Here is a 19,818-nt window from a genome sequence, read left to right as displayed (position 1 = left end):
CGACCGCCACATTTTCAAACAATGTAACCGGGGACAACAACAATAACAAAAGCAAAAAAAAAGCCAACGCAATGCGAAGCCATTTCATTTTGCAATTTTCAAACAGCTGCCAATGTTTTCCCCGTTGCTTTTTGTTTCTATGACGTCCAGAGGCAGCGATAAGGCTTTGGCTTTGAGTTCTTGGGCATCACAAATCTGTTGACCATTAAAGGCAATTTAAACTTTAACCAACTGTGTGTGCTATTAGAAGTTGAATCGAATTGTTCAACAAAATTTAAAAATTACTTTCTTTACTTAATCTAATTTATGGGTTCATTAATTGTAATATTATTGCAAGCAATTGCTTAAAGACTATATCCTTTTCTTTTAAATGAAGCGCCATGCGATCAATTTTGGAATCGATCGGTCGATAATAATCGACCAGCGAGTGGGCAGCTCTGGCCAGTGTTGGCAAGTAACAGTTACTGCCGATACTCAGTCACTGTGTAGCAGTCACAGATATTCAGACACTGCTCATCACTATGCTACATCTATCTCGCTCACACACCTGTTGCTTGCGAGATTGAAATAAATTCGAATATTTATATATTGAAAATGCAGCGATTTATACAAATATTTGGTAAACAGAAATGCAAAATTATAGGCATGATACATGTGGATGCGCTGCCAGGTGAGCCAAAGCGCATGCAGCAAGAAACAAACGCACTTTTTAATCAAAAATACAAATAAAAATATTAAGGAACGCCGCAATATGCCGGCAACTGGGAGAAAACCATTGAGAAGGTCGAACATGAGGCGCAGCTGTATAAGCAGCACCAACTGGTATGTAAATAAAGTTCATATAAAAGCATATTCTAACGTTTTCCCCACAGGATGCTGTGCTTATCGAGAATATGCATGACATTCCTTATGTGCAGGATCGTCTATTGGGTCCAGAGATTGTGGCCTGTATGACGCGACTGTCGCAAGTTGTGCGCCGCATTCTACCCCGTGAAACACCCTGTGGTGTGCAAGTGCTTGCCTGTGGCAATAAACATGCACTGGCTGTTGCCAAGGCCAGTCAATTGCAGTTTATACGTGCCGAGGGATACGTCTTCGGTCATGTGGCCGACGAGGGCTACACAAATGCCTGTGCCGGCGATCTGTTGCGCTATCGAAAACAAATCGATGCCGAGGATGTTTTGGTATTTACGGATCTGAAGAAGAAGCACAGTTCACATGCCATTACTCAAGATGTTAGCTTATTGGAAACAGCGCATGCAGCTGAATTCTTTCTCACAGATGGCATTATCATCACAGGCACAGCAACTGGACAGGCAGCTAGCTCCAAAGATCTGCAGGATCTTTCTGGCAAACTGAAAGTGCCGTTAATCATTGGCTCTGGCGTCACCAAAGACAACATAAAACAATACTACAATAAGGCGCAAGCGGTTATTATAGGCTCACACTTTAAGTACAACGGCAGCTGGCAACAGGATATTGACGAGCAGGCTGTAGAGAATTTCATGCATCGCATATGTGAACTGCGCGCAAAGAAAACATTATTTACCTAGAAAACTTTAATAAATTTGCCGCGAAAAGGTCGATAAATTATTTGGTATATCGAAGTAACACAATGGTAGTTCTCGTGCAATATATCGTTTGCGTTGATATCGTAAACTATCGATGATTTTATAGTTTGACAGTTGGCAGCGGTTAAATAGTTTATGATTTTCAAATGCAGCGATTTTTTCAAATTTTTGGTTCACAGAAATGCTCAGTGATAGGCATGATACACGTGGATGCGCTGCCAGGTGAGTGCAGGTAATAAATGTAGATGGAATATTAATTAATTATTATAATATTAAAAGGCACGCCGCGTTATGCCGGCAATTGGCAACAAACCATACAAAAGGCCACCTATGAGGCACAGATGTACAAGAAACACGGTGTGGTATGTAAATAATGAAAGCCAGCGATGTAGATCAATGAGCAATCCCTCTTATAGGATGCCGTGCTCATCGAGAATATGCATGACAAGCCGTATGTGCTCAACTGCCAGCTGGGCATTGAGATTGTGGCCTGCCTGACGCGTCTGGGCCAAGCTGTGAGAGAAGTTCTGCCCCAGGGAGTACCTTGTGGTATCCAGGTGCTAGCCTGTGGCAACAAGCAGGCACTGGCCATTGCCAAGGCCAGTCAATTGCAGTTTGTGCGCGCCGAGGGATTCGTTTTTGGCCAAGTGGCTAATGTGGGTTACATCGATGCCTGTGCTGGCAATCTGCTGCGTTATCGCAAGCAGATCGATGCCGAGCATGTCCTGGTCTTTACGGATCTCAAGTTCAGTTCACATGCCATCACGGCGGATCTTAGTTTACGGGATACAGCAAAGGCAGCACATTTCTTTCATACGGATGGCATTGTCATGACCAACAACATTCCAGGACAGCCAGTCAGTCACAAGGATATGCAGGATGTGCTGTCGGGCAAAGTGCAGGTGCCACTGCTCATTGGCTCTGGCATCACCAAGGACAACATAACGCAATACTACCATGATGTCCAGGGCGTCATCATTGGCTCACACTTTAAGGTTGACGGCGATTGGCGCAATGAAATCTCCAATTATCAAGTGGAGAACTTTATGCACCGCATCTGTAATCTGCGGGAGCGCGACAAGTACACTTGTTATTAGTTAATACATGATTTTATTGTGTAAATAAATGCATTAGAGTACAAATAATGATGATATGAAGCATTTCTGGGAGAGATTCGCAAAGAATTCGATGTCAACTTGCTACTGACAGCAACTCCGATATGTAAGCTTGAACTGCTGCTGCCTTTCTAGAAGAGATTGGCAAAAAAGTCATAGATACGATCACGCAAGGATGTAGTCTTAACGTTGACAGCTTCTCCAGCATTGCAGCTGGAGCTTGGGAATACAAAAGGCTTCTTCTCGTACGCATCTAGCGTATCATCGAACTTGACGCGCTTCTTCTGCGGCGGCTGGCACTGCAAATCCTCCTGGCCAGGCCTTAAAGTCTGCGCCGGCGTTGTCCAGCCGCCGCCTCCTGCACCGCTCTTCTGGCTGCCGCCGCTGGAACGCAATGGAAAGAGTACATCCTGAAAGTTGCCATCGCCCAGTTCCGCATCAAAGAGATCCTCGCGCTTTATTGCCGTGGGTATGGTGTTATCCACATTATGAGCACGAAAATACGACTTGGAATCGGAATAGCGACTGGCAAAGCCATAACTTGGATCGGGATCGTTGGCTGTGCCCGTTGGTTTACTGCGTTTAAGTATGCTCCGCACATTGGTTACTTTATCCCCAGTTGAAATCATTTTGTACAGCTTAGAAATGCGATTCTCCTTGTGCTCTGTGGTGTCCTGCTGTCCTGGACGACGCAGCTGCACCGTTGGCGGCGGCGGCGCTGGACGCTTGACAACCGTCGAGGACGTCACTGTTGATGTCTTGACAGGATTGGGCAACTTGCGCTTGCGCTGGAAGCAATGGCTTTGCACGCTGGCCGAGACATCTGCTTCCTCCTCGGAATCCGTGGAGCGATTCTTGTTGCGAAAGACCGTATCGTAATCCTGCAGAGAAATAATTGATTAATGGATTTGCAATGGTTAAACTATTTCTGATACATATGAAAACAAATTAGGGACTGTAATTATTATAAATTTCATTATAAACATTTCATCATTATCATTATTTTTAATTTTTTTGCACGAAAAAATTATTAAGTTTGAGTTTTATTTAACAAATGAATCAATATTCATTATTTTTTTGAGAAACAAAACTCATAAGATAATGATTCGTTTTTGAGTTTAATTTGGGAATTTGAAATTTTGAAATTCGAGATTTTTAAAAAATAAATCTTTTAATTTGTTTTCTTGAGCGCAATTCTTGTTTAAAAATTCTGAAAAATTAGTTTAAAAATATAGTGATTGATTTATAAATCTCTTTATAAAAAATAAAACTAGGAAAATTTCTATCCAGCTTTTTTCCAACTTGTGACTCAGATGTATCAGAAAAAGTGTGAAAATAAAGGTGAAATACATGTTTCCCAGTGTTAAAACTGGAGAATCGTTTACTACTCACGCATTTGCGCTTGTTGGGACTCAGTACATAATCCGTGCCGAATTTCTTCATGTCCTTCTTCCTTATAGGCGTCCTCTTGCTGGAATCCTTGCGCAATGTCTTGCGGCACTGGACATGCAGATCGATGGCATCTCTGATGAATCCCACCCAGGTGCGTGATAGTTGCAGATCATCACTGCCAAAGATAATGCCATCGCTCTGGCAAGTCAGCTTGAAATTTCCAGGCAGCATCTCATAGACTTTGCACTTCTTTAGAGGAAAGATGCAGCAGCATTCCAAGGAGTTCTCCACCTGCGTATTGGGTGGACGCTCCTTGAGCACCTTGCAGTACATGAAGATGTCCGACATGAGCACACAGTAGCGCTTGATTTGCTGACCCTTGTGGGTGATCTTGAAGAGCATTCCCTCCTTGATCACACGCCTCGAGGGCTTTACAATATTTGGAGTGCGATTCACCAGCGAGTTTTGCAGATGTATCAAATACTGTGTAATCTCTTGCTCCTCCACGCAGGAGTTAATGTGGGAGGCGGTAGCCTCGATCTCCTTGACGGATTCTGCAGGAAAACCAAAGATTAACACTATGTCATTCTAGTTAAATGAATCCCACCTTTTAACAACTTGTAATCCGCATCCGCTGGACTTGTATAGAGCAGCACCTGCTCCAGCAGCAGCTTGTAGCGTGGTACACGTTGTATGGGCACAATCATCAAGGCATTCAGCTTGCGTTGCACCTCCGGACGACTCTCGGTCTCCTCCAGAAACTTACGAAAAACTGGATTCTTACTGATCAAATCCTGCAGTATAAACAAAGCACCGCGATAATCAAACGCATACACGGAGTACAGCTTGAAGAATGGTGCCATCTTCAGAAAAGCCTGCGCTACATGCTCCATGTTCGACTCCAGCTCTCTAAGGAATTCTCCATTCAAGTTGTGTATCATCTCGATCTGGCCAAAGAGCGCCGTATGATTGGAGGCATCAATGATGGCCTGCTCCTTCAGTGGCCGCACAAAGTAGTTCATCAGCAGCTCCAGCTGCTCCAGATAGGACTTCTCCGATGAGATGATCTCCTGCACGGCCTGCAGACGGAATCCCATGCGTTTGCCCGACTCCGGATTGGGTGAGCCAATGGGACTGCTCGAATTGCTGTCCAGCATTGAACAAACTGCAAATTGAAACAATGTAAGCAATTTGAGACTCCAAAGACAACAACTACTTCATTCCCCCCTCCACTTCTCCCTCACTTACCTTTTTTACGTGATTTAGCCGTCAACAAATTGCGCTCCTGCAAAACCTGACGCAGCTCGCGGCTAAAACTCAGCGGCGTATGCGGCGACATGCCAACAACGCCTTGGTTGTGACTCTTTTGCTTTGGCGTAAACATTTTCACTTTTATTTTTCTGCACGAAAAATTCAAGCGACGCCAAAAATGCAACACCTGCTGGCGGCTGGGTTTGAAAATTGACATTCACAGCGAAATTGCTGATCGACAAAAGGTATCGATATGCCTAGATTTAGTATCGACGAACTGCCAGCCCGTTTTTTGTTGCAACCTCAACATTAAAACAAGTTGGCAGCACTGCTAATCATAATAAATATATTTTTATACGTGGTCGGTCGGTTTTATTTTGAAGCATTTTATTTGAATGCACCACATAAAATGCACGGCAAGCTGAGTGAAATGGAATTGCGCATTGCTGCGCGCCTAAACAAAGAGATTGGCAAGGATGCCAATCAACTGCATCGAGCGGCATTTGTAGTCGAAAATTACAAGCAACAACTGCAAAACTCAAATCAAACCGTGAGTAAATTCAATAATTAACAAGTAAACATTGCATATCACCGTATCAGTTGGCAGCTTAACTATGAGGAGCCGCAGAATGTGTCCAGCTACAAGTCGGCGTTCCACTGCCAGCAGCAGGTGTGCGACAGCATTGACTTTGAGCTGGAGAAATTGGCCCAGTTTAGTGCGAAACTCAAATTAAAGCTTAAGGAGTGCCAACCAGCCTTGGTGGGCGTGGCAGAGGATCTGCAGCAGGTACGGCAGCTGCAGAGTGTGACGCAGTATCTGCGACTCGTGCAGGACATACAGGAGATCAGCGCTGCCTTGGGCGGTGCCATCAATGGCAAGGATGAGGCCAAGCTGGTCAACATCTATCTAACGCTCTACGAGGGCAACGACAGCGAGCACAGTGTGGTGGGACGCCTGCAGGCAGTCAAGGCGCGCACCTTGAAATCCTATGCGGAATCCACAGCCATCTATTGGCATAAGCTGCTCATGCAGCGTCTGTCCAGCGAATTTGAAGCGGTGCTCAAGAGCCTGCGTTGGGCACACATGGAGCAACAGCCTCTGAACTATTCCCCCAGCCGAGACACTGCCAAGGCGCAACTACTGGCCGAATATATGTTCCTGATCAAATCGCCAGCGGAGGAGCATGCGCCACTTCAAAGCATCACACCCAGCATTGTCTGCCAACCCATTAGTCCCGTGGTGCAGCTGCTCCTGGCACCGTATCGCCAACGTTTCATGTTCCACTTTACGGGCACGAGGCAGACGAATCGTTTGGACAAACCCGAATGGTTCTACACACAGATTCTCAACTGGGGCAAGGAATCGCATTTCTTTGTGGGGAATACGTTTCAACCAAGCGCCATGAAGGCCGGCAAACTGGACTACAATCTTAGGGTTAGTTTGGTTACCTTAAAATATAAATAGTCTTGATTATAAAGAGGAACTGCATCCTTATAGTCATTGCTTTCAGTTCCTAGGCAATTTTTTGCCTTTATTAATCATAATTATATTGTATTCTGCATACTTATAGAAATGTCCTTCTGTTCCTAGGCAAACTAGTTGCTTTTGGTTGCAGTTATCTTTATTTTAATCCCCCTAACTAATCATAATTATATTGTAATCCACAGCTGGAGTTTGTGCGCGGTCTTGTGCAGCTTTCCATAGAAAAGCTCGCCGTGGACATTGAGCAAATAGCGCAGGATGAGAATCTGTTTGCTCACCTCGTAGATGAAACTTTGGCCTTTGAGGCGGAGCTGTGCGAGACTTTTGGTTATCCGGCAAGTTTTCCCAGCGCCATTTCAGTGTTGACACAGCCCAGATATCTGCTACGCTGGATTGCTCTGGAGGAGCAGTGTAAGCTCGTCAAGAAATCTTAAACAACATTACTCTAATCATGATTTAATGCCTTAGTTTGTGCGGAGAAAATGGATGACATACTGCAGGCGGAGACACCGTTTCAGCTGATTGATCCCATCACCTATGAGGATGATCTGAAGATACCAAGATGTGCTGATCAATTTATGCGCCTGCTGGAGGCCATCAAGGATCGCTACTATGGACTCATACAACCAGGACATCAGCTGCAATTCCTGCAGTTGCAACTGGAGCTAATCGACAGCTTCCGGCGCCGTCTGGTGCAATTGCACAGCAGCGGAGCCGTGCCCAGTTTATCCGTACTGAATGCCATCAATTACTTGATCATGGTGCTTCGGGAGTGGGGCGAGAATGTCCACTACTTGCATCTGCATTCAGCACTGGCCGGACCCAATGCCAGCGAGATTAATTCGGTGTTTGAACATGCCGTTGCCGAGCTGGAGCATTGGGCACATCAGCTGATGAAGAATCTGGCCAACAAGTCGGTCAATGAAATGAAGGCCAAGTCTATGAATTATCGTCATGATGCCTGGCCAAATATGCCGGAGCAGAACAGCAAGGAACCCTTTATACTCTCGCCAAGCGGTGGTGAAATGTTCCAAGTGCTGGTCACATTACTTCACAATCTGGAGCGTGAATTGTCCGCCAATCTGTTTAATCAAACACTGCGCTTGATAGCCCAACAAATTGATGAATTCATGCTGGAGAATATGGTGATGAATACGAGATTCTCCACAGCCGGAGCATCGCAATTCAATTATGATATGACATTGCTCTTTGCGCTCTTCGGTCAACATACGCGACGTCCCGAGCTGCTCTTCAAGCGGTGAGTTGAGTCATCATTCCCATTGTGCGTCACCATTGCTGAATAATAACTACAACTGATACTTTCACATTTGTTTAGAATTCATGACGCTTGCAAATTGTTAACTGCGGCGCGGGGAACAGCGCTATTATTGCTTGAAACACTGCGGAGCGGTCAGACGACTGAGGAGAAGACGAAGCCACTGCATGAACTCCGCGTGCTCAGCTTGGACAGCAAACAGTGCATCGAGGTGCTCGAGAGACGGACAGACATTAAAATGTTTTAATAATAAAGCAGACGTGGCAAATTTATTATACCAATTGTAATTATTTAAAAAAATAAGTCAACTTTGGCATGTCGAAGCTTTAATTCCCTTGCAGATTGCTCCTAAGTAGTTATAAATATTATTGCTAGCTGATTATTTTTTATTCCGCTTAAACTAATAGGCTTTTGAAATATAAACTTATGTTCTGGTGGTCAGATAGAAATATAATTGTGTGGGATACACTAAAATCTTTATAAGCTGATTTTTTTTTAAATATCTGTAGAAGTATTCGAGTCTATCAAACAAAAACAAATTTTTTAAGCCATCCGACTTTTATGAAACTTGTCTTGAATGTGTAGAATAGATTTAAATCCAGATAAGATGGGATTTATTCGAATATTTGCAAAAATTACAACTTTTTCAGTTAAAATCATTTTTCTATGGCAGCTATATGTTATAGCGGTCCGATTTTGATAAAGTCAGATTAGGCTGTGTAGAATAAACTATTATATACATTAGGTAAATTTTTTTTGGAGTATCTGTAGAAATAACTTTTTTATACAAAAACTTATTCGTACTAAGGCAGCTTTATAATATAGTTATCTGATGCGGACCAAGTTGGCAAATAAGCTCTGAATAACAAAAATAGAGAGATAAACATACAGAAAGAGGGTCAAAACTATATAAACTTAGCTAATCTTAAAACTTAGCTTATCATTAAAATAATATACCTCTTATAAATTTGCAAATTACAAAATTTAAAAAACATTTTTTTTGTTTTATTTAATAACTCCGTGCACCTATTCCCTGACAATAATATAATACCCCATGCAAGGGAATATCAACTGAAAATGTTATTTGTCAAAGTGATTTCGGTAAATCTTAATAAAACTACATTACTTTTAATGCAATATCAATGATATATTTATTGATTATTTGTTAAACAATTTTTTGTTCCTAGGAAGTTTATTCTTAATGGTTTTTGTATTTAAAAATTGTAAAACATTTACACAAAAAAAACATGCAATAACATTTTTTGTTTCGTACTCGTATTAATAATAATAAATTGTTCTAAAAATACATAGCGTTAAAATTAAAAAAATATATATATGTATATGTATGTGTGAGTGTGTGTGTGTGTACTTGTTTCGACAATAAACAATTCCATTTAGTAAATACCAATTTGCGACTCAATATTCGCACATCACATTATCAATTATCAATTATTAATGATCAATGAGCCAACATAAAATATTCAACATCTATACATATTCCCCGAGAATGCGCCCGCATTCTCTTAATGTTGATTAGTTCAGTTTCTGCGGGAATTGTGTTCAAGATGATGACACATTGTTGGCTCTGCCTGCTGCACAGTTCCTCCAATCCTCCCCCTATTCAAAGTTCTGATACGTCGCCGAGTTGACAAAATTGATTCGTTGTGCCGGAGTCATGTTGAGATTGCCACGCTGCTTCTTGTCATAGCCCCAGATCACACAAGTGGCAATCAGGGCAACGGTTAACCAGCCAATGAAGAACAGCTGCACCCAGGTATGATCGTTGTTACTCTTATCGGCAATAATCCCAGCCAAAATCGTGATGACAGCCAGGCCGAGATTCTGTACGGACTGACAGAAGCCGTAAGCGGTGCCCAGCTGATATTCCGGAATGATGAGTGCCACCAGAGGCCATAAACTGGCGGCCAGCAGGGAATAGGACAAGCCCATGATGGTCATGCCTATGTACGGATTCAGATCCGTAAAGGTGAGCAACAAATGCGCGCCAATTGTTGTGGTTGTTGCACTAAACACCCAGGTAACATTCCTGCCCAGCTTGTCGATGATGAAGCCAAAGACAGGCGAGGATACCGCCGCAATAAGATACACCAAAGAGTCCACATTATTGGCCTCCGTTGGCGTATACTGAAAGCGATCCATGAAGAACTTCTGTCCCAGAGCAATGAACGGAAAGATGGCCACGTAGTAGGCGACACAAATGATGGAGACCATCCAGAAGGGCGGCTTGAATGTAAACACATCCGTCAGCTTGGGAATCTGACCAGATGGATTGTTGTTCCGCTGCAGAATCCTCTCCGCACGCTTGTCCATATAGCCCAGAATGAGAGCACACAGCAAGGAGCCGACACAGGTGAGCGTGGCCAGCAACAGGACCACGCCCAGAGTGCGATGTCCCTGATAGAACTTGTTCACATAATCATAGAGGGGCTGCATCACCCAAAAGTTGACAGTGCTGCCAAAACGGGCTACAGACAACTGTAATCCAAAGACCATGTTGAGTTCCTTGCCCTTGAACCAGAGCACAGCATAACTGTTCTGGGCCACCGCCAAGGATTCAGCGCCAATGCCAAAGATGAAGCGTCCCAGTATCATCAACCAGAAGGTGTCCAGTATGCCGCCGCTGGCGAAGATTAGCTGACCCACCAGCAGTATTAGCATATAGATAATCGTGCCAAGTCGTATGCCAAACAAACGATCAATGAGGAATCCGCCCAGGAAGCAGAGTATAACATTTGGCCACGAGTAAATGGAATATATGAGCGTGAATTCCGTGGCACTCAATTTCAGATCACGCTTAAAGACTTCCTGCAGTGCAGCGGGATTGTCATAGCAGAAGTACGATCCAAATCCGAGCAGGCACATGAAGATCAGTGCCAGAAACCGATGAGATGTGCTCGATGGCATGCAGCATCCGCCCGAGGGTAGCGCCAGCTCATTGTCCTGTCGTCCGCCCGACTCCTCCGCCTCCGCGGACACCTCCTCGTTGTCCACAATGCGCTCCTCATCCTCTCGAGCCATGACTTGACGGCTCCGTGTTGAAAATTGCACTAAGCGTTTAAATTCAAGACTGTTTCTGACCCACAATAAAGGCGTATTATAAATTGATATCGAATTTGTTGTTATTCTTCAGATATCTGCAAAAAAAAACGAAATAAATATAAAAAGAATGGAAAAAGCCGTTGTATCTGGTTTTACACACACACACACCCGCACAATAACACATACCCTCAGTCAAGAAAGTATTTGGACTAATTCAAAAATGTACACAATCTCTAGCTAGGAAATATTATTTATATTATGCGCCTTTTCTTTTTCTTAATAAAATTATTAAAATTTAAATTATTAAAATTAAATAGACAATAGTTCTCTCGAATTTAACTATTCTTAAAAATAAACAAACAAATATGTTAGGTTTTTATTTGGTCTAAGCATTTTCTTCACCCACTGTATGTGTTTCTGTGTGTGTCTGTTTTCAACTCTTTTTGCGTTTTGCTTTGTCTGCTTTATTGTTATCTCATTCTATTTTTTTTTTTTTGTTTACTGTACTCTGTACTCTTTTGTCTATCGGTTCCGATGCTGTTTTGTCTGCGTTGTAGTTTGATGCGTTAGTTTTTGTTGTTGTTATTGCATTCGCTTATCAAACATTTCACAGTCTAGTTACATTTGAACTTACATTGTTTTGAAGACACTCAACGAACTTTAATTAGAACAGCTGCTGTTTGAGCACCTGCACTTTATTAGCGTACAAATAAAACTAAAATTTCAATTTTGATTTCTCTCCTACGCTGTGCGCTAATTAACGTTAATTGCGTATGTAACCGAGTACTTTCATCGATACTTATCGATTAATCTGAGGTATCGCTGTAGGGCTGCCATGAGTGAGTAAAGTGAAACAATGCGGCATTGGTCGCTTGTGGGCACACTGGAAAATTTAAATTTAGCTTAATGAAAATTTTAAAATGCAAAAGCTTTTGAAATAAATATATATTTTGAAGAAAATTTTTAATTCGAAACTAGATAAAATTAAGGAAAACATTTGTATAAAGTTTTGAAATTCGTCACCCCAAGAGAAGAGAAATTACAAATTCAATTCTAAAAAAAATATAAAAAAATTGACAAAACTCTTACAAAAATTATGGAAAATTTGAAAAAAATTTTATCTTCAATATTAAAAAAAAATCCAAATTAGGTGTATTTTCTTGGGTGCAACCAAATTTTCAATTTGATTAAATTAGAACAAGCTGCCAGATCGGGAAATTTTGTAGGGTGGCAGCCTTTGGACCGGGTGGCAACCTTCCACAGTGACATTCTCAAGTCAGAAACGTAAAATGTTTATAAATTATATAAATCGCACAAGAAGAGACAATTTGTAAGTTTGGTAATGGCATCGATTGATACTAGCAAGCGGAAACCAAGGCGCACACTAGGCACACCATCATATAAATATCGCAATCGCTTTGCTTACGCTTTACTTGCCGCTGGCTCGCTGCTTTTTGGAATTTGGAGGTAAATTAAATGATTATTTAAATGTGTGACAAATTGTAATGATTAGTTGAATTTTAGTCTAACACCCATGCAACGCATTGCCAACGAGAGAATCACCCAAGCCTTAGTCACACAATCCGAGGAAGAGAAGGATCGTCGTGCATTGTTTGATTTTGCGGCTCCACGCAGAGCAGATTTCATCCGGGAGGCAATTGAGGAGGCAGAGCAGCTGGCCAAGGAGCGCTAACAACATGGACAGAGAGACGCGCAAGGCCAACTTTAAGAAACTACAACAACCCGCAACCACAAAGCTGCGGTAGGTTTTCCATCTGTTATCGACTTGAGCCAATAAAATGTTGAAATTCTAATAAACCTTGTTTTCCTAATCTCCTAAAGCAATACACGCAGCAGCAGCAAGGCGGTTGCAGTGACCACGACATTATCCGACTATTTCAGTACACAGGAGAGTGCCAGTAATGAGGGAACGCAACCTAGGCGGGAAAATGAAGATCAGGATGAACTCTTTGCGGAACCAAGACACAAGAAGACACGGGAATGCCTTGACACTAAACCCGCCACGTTGGGCAAGCCGAAGAAGGCGCCCAAACTCAAGTCTAGTGCTCCAGCGCGACGTGGACGCGCCACAGGACGTGGCAGGACTAAACAGTCCAGCATTAGTGATTTCCTGCGCAATGAGCAGCTCTTTGCCGAGGTAACAGCTCAACACTGCATGGCAGACAACTTTAGTCCGGATGACATTGAAATGGCGCTGGCATTGTCCAAATCCGAGGCAGAGAAACATGGCGCATTGCGGCTGCAGGATACAATGGATGAGCAGGAGGAGGAAGTGGTTAACTTACTCGATGATAAGGCAATTGAAACAACGGAGAACATACGCCGGAGATTGCAAAAGTATGGCTTTCGCACTGCAGCTAAAGAAGGTGAGTATAGAGCATGTCCAGCTTTTAAATTGATTTCTAAATAAAGCTACTTTTATAGATTACAATGTGCTCTCCATGGGCGTCTTGCCTGGAGCAGCTGGCAAGCGTGGCAAACGCTGCAAATGGGCCAATAAATTTACGCCCTTGACGCTGCGTAATCCGGCGGAGCAGCTCAAGAAATTGGACAGCAAGGTGGCGGCTTTAATGGCGCAACAGGTGCGCACAAAGCTGCCAAGTGCTGAGGAACTCCAGATGTTGCCCTTTAAACTGATCAGTGCACGTCTCCAACAGCTGGAAGCTACCACACGCATCATACATGAACCAAGCGAAGGTTCCATAACGAATCTCAGTGCTTACTATGTGGAGGAATTAATAGAAGTTGGCAAAACACCAGCGGATCACTTGCTCAAGAGTTGGCGGGCAATTCAGGGCAGGGATTTATCGCCAAAGCGACCAAGTGAAAAAAGTCTGTTGCACCAGCGACAATTGGAGCGGATTTATGCAGAGCTGGAGGCGCAATTTGGTGCAGGTCAAGAATCAACTGCAGAGCAAGCGGAATTGGATGAGCTGGAAAAGCTGGTGGCGAATAATATGGTGAAGGAGGCGGAAAGTTCAAGTTTATTGAAGGAACCGCCGGATAAACGTGCCAGAAAAACAGAGACACCTGAGGAGACTAATGAGGAAAAGGAGAACCAAAAACCCAGCCCCGCATCCATGTTAACTGTAGTAGAATTAGAGGAAAGCTCTTCATCGGGCAGCTCTTCTTCGAAAGAACCGCCGGATAAACGCTCTAGAATAACAGAAGTCCAGGACGAAAAGGAAAATCTTATACCAAGTGCTTCAGCTAGGTTAAATGTAGTGAGAGAGCAAGTCAGATTGACTGAAACACAACCCAGCACTTCAACCATGTTAACTGTGGTAGAATTAGAGGACAGCTCTTCAAGCAGTAGCTCTTCATTAAAGGAACCGCCAGATAAATGCTCTAGAATAACAGAAATCCTGGAAGAAAAGGAGCACCTTATACCAAGTGCTCCAGTTATGTTAACTCTAGTCAGAGAGGAGAAAGAATCCTTAAGCGAATCATTAAAAAACCATGTCAGATTAAGAGGAACACAACCCAGTTCCTCATCCTTGCTAACTTTGCCCACACAATCCACTCGCTGCACTTCACCGGATCTCTTTGCCGACTCGGATGAGGATGACGATCTTGATGATCTGAAAGTGGAAGCTCCTGCAACGCTCAGCGGAATGCAAAGCTTTTCTTTAAAAGTCTACATGGACACAAGCAGCAAAGACATCAATTGCTATGAGATTTACTCCAGTGATGAAGGTAAAATAAAAAAATTAAATATCAAGAAATTTATATAACCATTTAATGACAACTCTTGTTTTAGTGAAGACTCTTGGAGAGGCGAAGGAGGATATTAAATGTCATACTCCAACGCAATTTATAGAAAGCTTTGTAGATCTGACAGAGGAGCAGGATTCAACAGAATTACCTGGTAGTCGGAACTCTAAGGACTCCATTTTAGAGCAGCAAATTTTAGCATTGAGTCCAAGAATTGAATTTGATAATGATGTTGATGAACTTAACTGCACACTGGCCCAGCACATAGACAAAGTGCATGAGGATTGTGTAATCTCTAAGGAATTATATGCCAAATACGCACACAAGACGGAGGAACAGGAGGAGATTAAGCTGGATAGAGCTTGCTTTAACAAAAGCAAGAGCAGTTCCTCATCATTCCACATGGAAGCAACTATAACTTCAAATAACTCCAAGGACAATTCACTGCCATCCACATCCTTCCAACTGTCAACAACTCCGCATAGCTGCAAGGACAACTCTTTAAGTTTCCAGCGCAGCTTTAGCTTGACACCGACACTCAATCTGGAGCACAGTTTCAAGAGTCCGAGGAGCAACTCCTTTACAAATAAACCATTTTCAGAATGCAATCTGGAGCACAGTTTCAAGAGTCCCTTAAGTCGAAAGAGCAACTCCTTTAATGATAAACCCGCCTCCATTTGTAGTCAGTCCGATGTCAGCATTGATTTGACTCAAGAAAGCTGTGATGAAGATGATAATGATGATGGCGGAGTCTTGCTATCCGATGATGAAATCAATTACTCCATTTGGAAGGCGGACAAAACGCAACGTGGCATTGACATGGAGCAGGTTCTCCATAGAGACAGCATTTCACCTTTGACAAAGAGGAAAACCATGCCATATTTCAATACTATAGAGGACTTGGATGCATATCTGGACACATCACCTGTTGCTTCCCTTAAATCGTGCAATTCCCGCTCGCCCAACAAGAGCGCCTTGAGCAAGGAGCGTGCTGAGTTCGGCATCCTGGATGCGGCTCCATCACAACCTTGTACACTCTCCCAGCTGCCCGATGAAAAGGCGGAGCCGCAAGTGCATATTGATTGGGCAGAGGCATCCTTTCTAGACACACCCACAGAACTGCCCATGAAACGTTATTCCAGCAGCAGTCATAAATTCCAGGAGCTGCTAAACAACATTCCAAATACAGAGAGAGATGATCCCGAAGATGAACTCGATGAATTCGATAAGATGGTTTTCAAAAATGACAAGGATGCAACTATAGATAAGTTACCAAGTGGTCTGGATCGTTTACTACTGGGTGATATTAATATGGATAGCTTGCCGGAGTCCCTGCCACCTGCTGCAAGTCCCCTTTCTGTTCCTGCGCCGGAGCAACTGGAGGTCAATGGTCAGTTGTACACTGTGAGAGTTTGTCAGTCGCCCAAACCGGATTTTGTGCACATGACGGAGCCGGAGCTGTTGCAGCATCTGTATAATTATGGCATAAAACCGTTGAAGCGCAAACAAGCCGTAAAACTGTTGGAATTTATATACAACCAAACACATCCCATTATGCTGCCACTGGAAGAGACTCCAGTTGAATCCTTGCCGCTGCCACGCTCCAAATCCACGCCTGTGACCATTATAAAGAGCAAACAAAGGAATCCTCTGCCCAAAAGTGCCAGCAATGATTGCCTGACTCCCACCGAAGTAAATCCCAAACTAAGCTATAAATTCAGGGATGCTCCTGGCACAGAACTGTTGCGTTTCTCGCAGGCTGTGCCGCCAGCTCTCTGCGATGACTTTGAGTGCTTTGTGCTGCAGACGAACGTGACCAAGAAGACGCCACAACCATTGTTGCCACTCCACATAGCCTGGCATAATTTACTCTGTGCCAATCCCAGTCTGCATGAGAGTGTGCTCATGTTTGAGCCCATTGATCTGCAGGAGATTTATCTATACCTCAAGCAACTGGGTCTTCGTTATGATCCCAAGGATCTCAAGTGCTTCTTTGACAGACGCTGTATTATATTCCGCTATGAGCTGGCCCCGCCCACCAAACAGACGCAACGTAACATTCGCAAGAGACCCAAGAAACCAAGTTCCAAGTTTTAAAACCATATACATTTCTATGACAACAAATTATTTCTTGTAATACAATTATTTTTGCATATATTAATTGCCGTTTTGGCCTCTGTAATTCTGAAAATTTTGTTCCAATTTGAATACACAATTTATTTTTGAATGTACTCGTATGATAAAGTTTATTGCTTAAAATTAAAAGTTATTTGATCTGTTGCCGTTATTAAATAAGCATTACAATCTGAATTCACGTTTGTTTTAGTCCTAAATTAAATGCACAAATTTAATGGCTATTGTATGATCAAAATTATATTCTAAAAGTGCAGCGTGTTTTTTGAAACCATGCCTGATTTATCAAATTATAAAATTATTTGTGAATAACAAAAAGGTCAAACTGTGTCAAGTTATATGAGATAGGTTTGTATTTAAATGTACTGAAAGACGGAGAAAAGACTCAGCTCAAGAAGCTTATCTTTAATAATATATATGGGCATTTCCCCATCAACACTTTTGTATAAATCTTTTTTTATAATTGATGAGTAATAAAGTACTATATATACAAACAAATATTTGAAAATATTCGAGAATTGGGTTTAAATAATAAAGGCAATTATATGATAAAGTTGCGCAAAAGTAATTTGTTTGAAAAATGTAAGCAAATTTTGTCAGATTTTAATTAATTGTACTCATAATAAGGTTTGGCTCTGATTGCACACGTTCTCCGATCCTTTTTTATGATAAGGCGACGAGTTGACAAAATTGATCCGTTGAGCCGGAGTCATGTTGAGAATGCCACGATGCTTCTTGTCGAAGAACCACATTACACAAATGGCAATCAGGGCCACTGTTAACCAGCCAATGAAGAACAGCTGCATCCATGTCTGACCTATGCTTTCATTGACCACCATTTCAGCAAAAAACGGGATGACAGTCGTTCCGAGATTTATTGCAGACTGGCAGATGCCGAAGGCGACTCCCAGCTGATATTCGGGAATAATGAGTGCCACCAAGGACAATAAACTTGAAAATATTATGGAGTAGGACAATCCTATGATGGTCATGCCTATGTACGGATTCAACTCCGTAAAAGTGAGCAGCAAAAAAGCGGCAATTGTTGCGGTTGTGGCACTAAACACCCAGGTAACATTCCTGCCCAGCTTGTCGATGATTAAGCCAAATATGGGCGAGAATACGGCGGCAATTCGATACACCAGGCTGCTTATATTATTGGCCTCCGTTGGCGTATAGTGAAAGCGATCCATGAAGAACCTCTGTCCCAGAGCTATGAACAGAAAGATGGCCCCGTAGTAGGCGACACAAATGATGGAGACCATCCAGAAGGGCGGCTTGAATGTAAACACATCCGTCAGCTTGGGAATCTGACCAGATGGACTGTGGCTCCTTTGCAGAATCCGCTCGGCACGCTTGTCCATGTGGCCCAGAATGAGAGCACACAGCAAGGAGCCAACACAGGTGAGCGCGGCCAGCAACAGGACGACTCCCAGAGCACGATGTCCTCTCAAGAAGTTGCTCACAAAACCATAGATGGGCTGCATTACCCGGGAGTTTTCTTTGATTGCAAGACGGGCCATGGTCTGCTGCATTCCAAAGACCATACTGAGTTCTTTGCCCTTGAACCAGAGCACGGAATATTTATTTTGGGCCACGACCAACGATTCAGCGCCAATGCCAAAGATGAAGCGTCCCAGTATCATCAACCAGAAGGTGTCCAGTATGCCGCCGCTGGCGAAGATTAGCTGACCCACCAGCAGTATTAGCATATAGATAATCGTGCCTAGTCGAATGCCAAACAATCGATCAATGAGGAATCCGCCCAGGAAGCAGAACACCGTATTTGGCCACGAATAGATGGAATATATGAGCGTGAATTGGCTGTTATTCAAGTCCAGATTGTCCCTTAACTCTTGCAGCAGTGTAGGATTGTCGTAGCAGAAATACGCTCCGTATCCCAGCAGGCATAGGAAGATCAGCGCCAGAGAGCGATAAGATCTGCTCGATGGCAGTGCCAACTCATAGTCCTGTCGTCCTCCCGACTTCTCCGCCTTGGACACCTCCTCGTTGTCCACAATACGCTGCTCATCCTTGTGAGCCATGACTTACCGGCACCCAGTTAAAAATTGCACTGATCGATTAAGTAAATTGATATCAAATATGTTTTCGTTGTTTTCAGATTTCTGCAAAGACATCAACGCAGGGATCGCAAATAAAAGTTAAGTTTAAAAAAATATTACCTATAAAAAAAGGTCTTAGTAAACGGAAATATGGTAGATACACTACAGATAAGAGCGGCGCATCTGTTTCTAAGCGCCGGGACACGACAATTGGCATTCGGCACTGCGCAAAAGTAATTGTTATGTTCGTGGTAGATCACCTTTTTTGCGCACAGTACAGAATGCCAATTGTCGTGTTTTTTTATTTATTAATTTTTATATATATTTTTTAAACTTTTATTTTAAACTTTTTTTTGTTCGTCACAAAATTGGTTATCAGAAATTTTGAGGCTGGAATATGCTTTAGTCACTAGACATTTACCTCGTGTAGAGCTTTTTTTTTGTGGGATAACCTTTTACTATAAAAATTCTCCTTAGCTTTAATTTCTCAATTTAAAAAAATTATGAAATGGTAATTAAATTTCAATTTTATATTTAAATATCATTATTTAAATCTAATTGTAATTTTTATTGTAAAAGCCAGAAATAAAATTCCTTTTTAAATTACACTCAACACACTTTAATGGGAACAGCTGTTGCGATCACAAAACATAATCGATACACAAGACATCTGTTCAGAAACGGATTTATTTAACACTACCACAGTGCTGTGTAACCACTCGCTGACTCCGAAATTCGA

At 42.6% G+C, this 19,818-nt stretch overlaps 7 protein-coding genes across 9 annotated transcripts; 5 read left to right on the top strand and 2 right to left on the bottom strand.

Moving 5' to 3' along the window:
- Positions 1-537: 537 nt before the first annotated feature.
- LOC117788275 (uncharacterized protein F13E9.13, mitochondrial-like) lies at positions 538-1,593 on the top strand. The gene is made up of 3 exons (XM_034626993.1): positions 538-670; positions 740-822; positions 873-1,593. The coding sequence occupies exons 1-3, from the start codon at positions 595-597 to the stop codon at positions 1,551-1,553; spliced, it is 840 nt and encodes a 279-aa protein (XP_034482884.1). The 5' UTR covers positions 538-594; the 3' UTR covers positions 1,554-1,593.
- A 68-nt stretch (positions 1,594-1,661) lies between these two features.
- LOC117788277 (uncharacterized protein F13E9.13, mitochondrial-like) lies at positions 1,662-2,712 on the top strand. Its single transcript, XM_034626994.1, has 3 exons — positions 1,662-1,793; positions 1,851-1,933; positions 1,988-2,712. Exons 1-3 carry the CDS (start codon positions 1,718-1,720, stop codon positions 2,666-2,668), a joined length of 840 nt encoding a protein of 279 aa, XP_034482885.1. The 5' UTR covers positions 1,662-1,717; the 3' UTR covers positions 2,669-2,712.
- LOC117788274 (kalirin) lies at positions 2,665-5,482 on the bottom strand. The gene is made up of 4 exons (XM_034626992.1): positions 5,327-5,482; positions 4,686-5,243; positions 4,079-4,632; positions 2,665-3,567 (listed from the first exon to the last, which is right to left on the bottom strand). The coding sequence occupies exons 1-4, from the start codon at positions 5,460-5,462 to the stop codon at positions 2,818-2,820; spliced, it is 1,998 nt and encodes a 665-aa protein (XP_034482883.1). The 5' UTR covers positions 5,463-5,482; the 3' UTR covers positions 2,665-2,817.
- Positions 5,483-5,738: 256 nt separating this feature from the next.
- LOC117789139 (RINT1-like protein) lies at positions 5,739-8,360 on the top strand. The gene is made up of 5 exons (XM_034628199.1): positions 5,739-5,879; positions 5,937-6,764; positions 6,998-7,223; positions 7,281-8,070; positions 8,149-8,360. The coding sequence occupies exons 1-5, from the start codon at positions 5,739-5,741 to the stop codon at positions 8,333-8,335; spliced, it is 2,172 nt and encodes a 723-aa protein (XP_034484090.1). The 3' UTR covers positions 8,336-8,360.
- Positions 8,361-9,210: 850 nt separating this feature from the next.
- On the bottom strand, positions 9,211-19,101 carry LOC117789140 (major facilitator superfamily domain-containing protein 1). Of its 2 annotated transcripts, none has more exons than XM_034628201.1 (2): positions 18,180-19,101; positions 9,211-10,218 (listed from the first exon to the last, which is right to left on the bottom strand). In XM_034628201.1, the coding sequence occupies exons 1-2, from the start codon at positions 19,059-19,061 to the stop codon at positions 9,706-9,708; spliced, it is 1,395 nt and encodes a 464-aa protein (XP_034484092.1). In that variant the 5' UTR covers positions 19,062-19,101; the 3' UTR covers positions 9,211-9,705. The 2 variants fall into 2 exon arrangements, with proteins under 2 accessions (XP_034484092.1, XP_034484091.1); XM_034628200.1 differs by lacking the exon at positions 18,180-19,101 and adding an exon at positions 11,783-11,942 and having other exon boundaries at positions 9,399-11,243.
- On the top strand, positions 12,381-13,092 carry LOC117789141. 2 transcript variants are annotated; one of them, XR_004617839.1, is made up of 3 exons: positions 12,381-12,615; positions 12,673-12,910; positions 12,991-13,092. XR_004617839.1 is itself a non-coding variant. In XM_034628202.1 (2 exons), exons 1-2 carry the CDS (start codon positions 12,491-12,493, stop codon positions 12,839-12,841), a joined length of 294 nt encoding a protein of 97 aa, XP_034484093.1. In that variant the 5' UTR covers positions 12,382-12,490; the 3' UTR covers positions 12,842-12,962. The 2 variants fall into 2 exon arrangements, 1 of the variants encoding a protein (XP_034484093.1); XM_034628202.1 differs by lacking the exon at positions 12,991-13,092 and having other exon boundaries at positions 12,382-12,615; positions 12,673-12,962.
- LOC117789138 (structure-specific endonuclease subunit SLX4) lies at positions 12,791-17,114 on the top strand. Its single transcript, XM_034628198.1, has 5 exons — positions 12,791-12,910; positions 12,991-13,535; positions 13,594-14,230; positions 14,423-14,865; positions 14,930-17,114. The coding sequence occupies exons 1-5, from the start codon at positions 12,846-12,848 to the stop codon at positions 16,978-16,980; spliced, it is 3,741 nt and encodes a 1,246-aa protein (XP_034484089.1). The 5' UTR covers positions 12,791-12,845; the 3' UTR covers positions 16,981-17,114.
- Positions 19,102-19,818: the final 717 nt, after the last annotated feature.

Source organism: Drosophila innubila (assembly GCF_004354385.1).
Source record: "Drosophila innubila isolate TH190305 chromosome 3L unlocalized genomic scaffold, UK_Dinn_1.0 0_D_3L, whole genome shotgun sequence".
In the NCBI taxonomy this organism is placed as follows: Eukaryota; Metazoa; Arthropoda; class Insecta; order Diptera; family Drosophilidae; genus Drosophila; species Drosophila innubila.
This window is presented reverse-complemented; position numbering and strand designations above follow the sequence as displayed.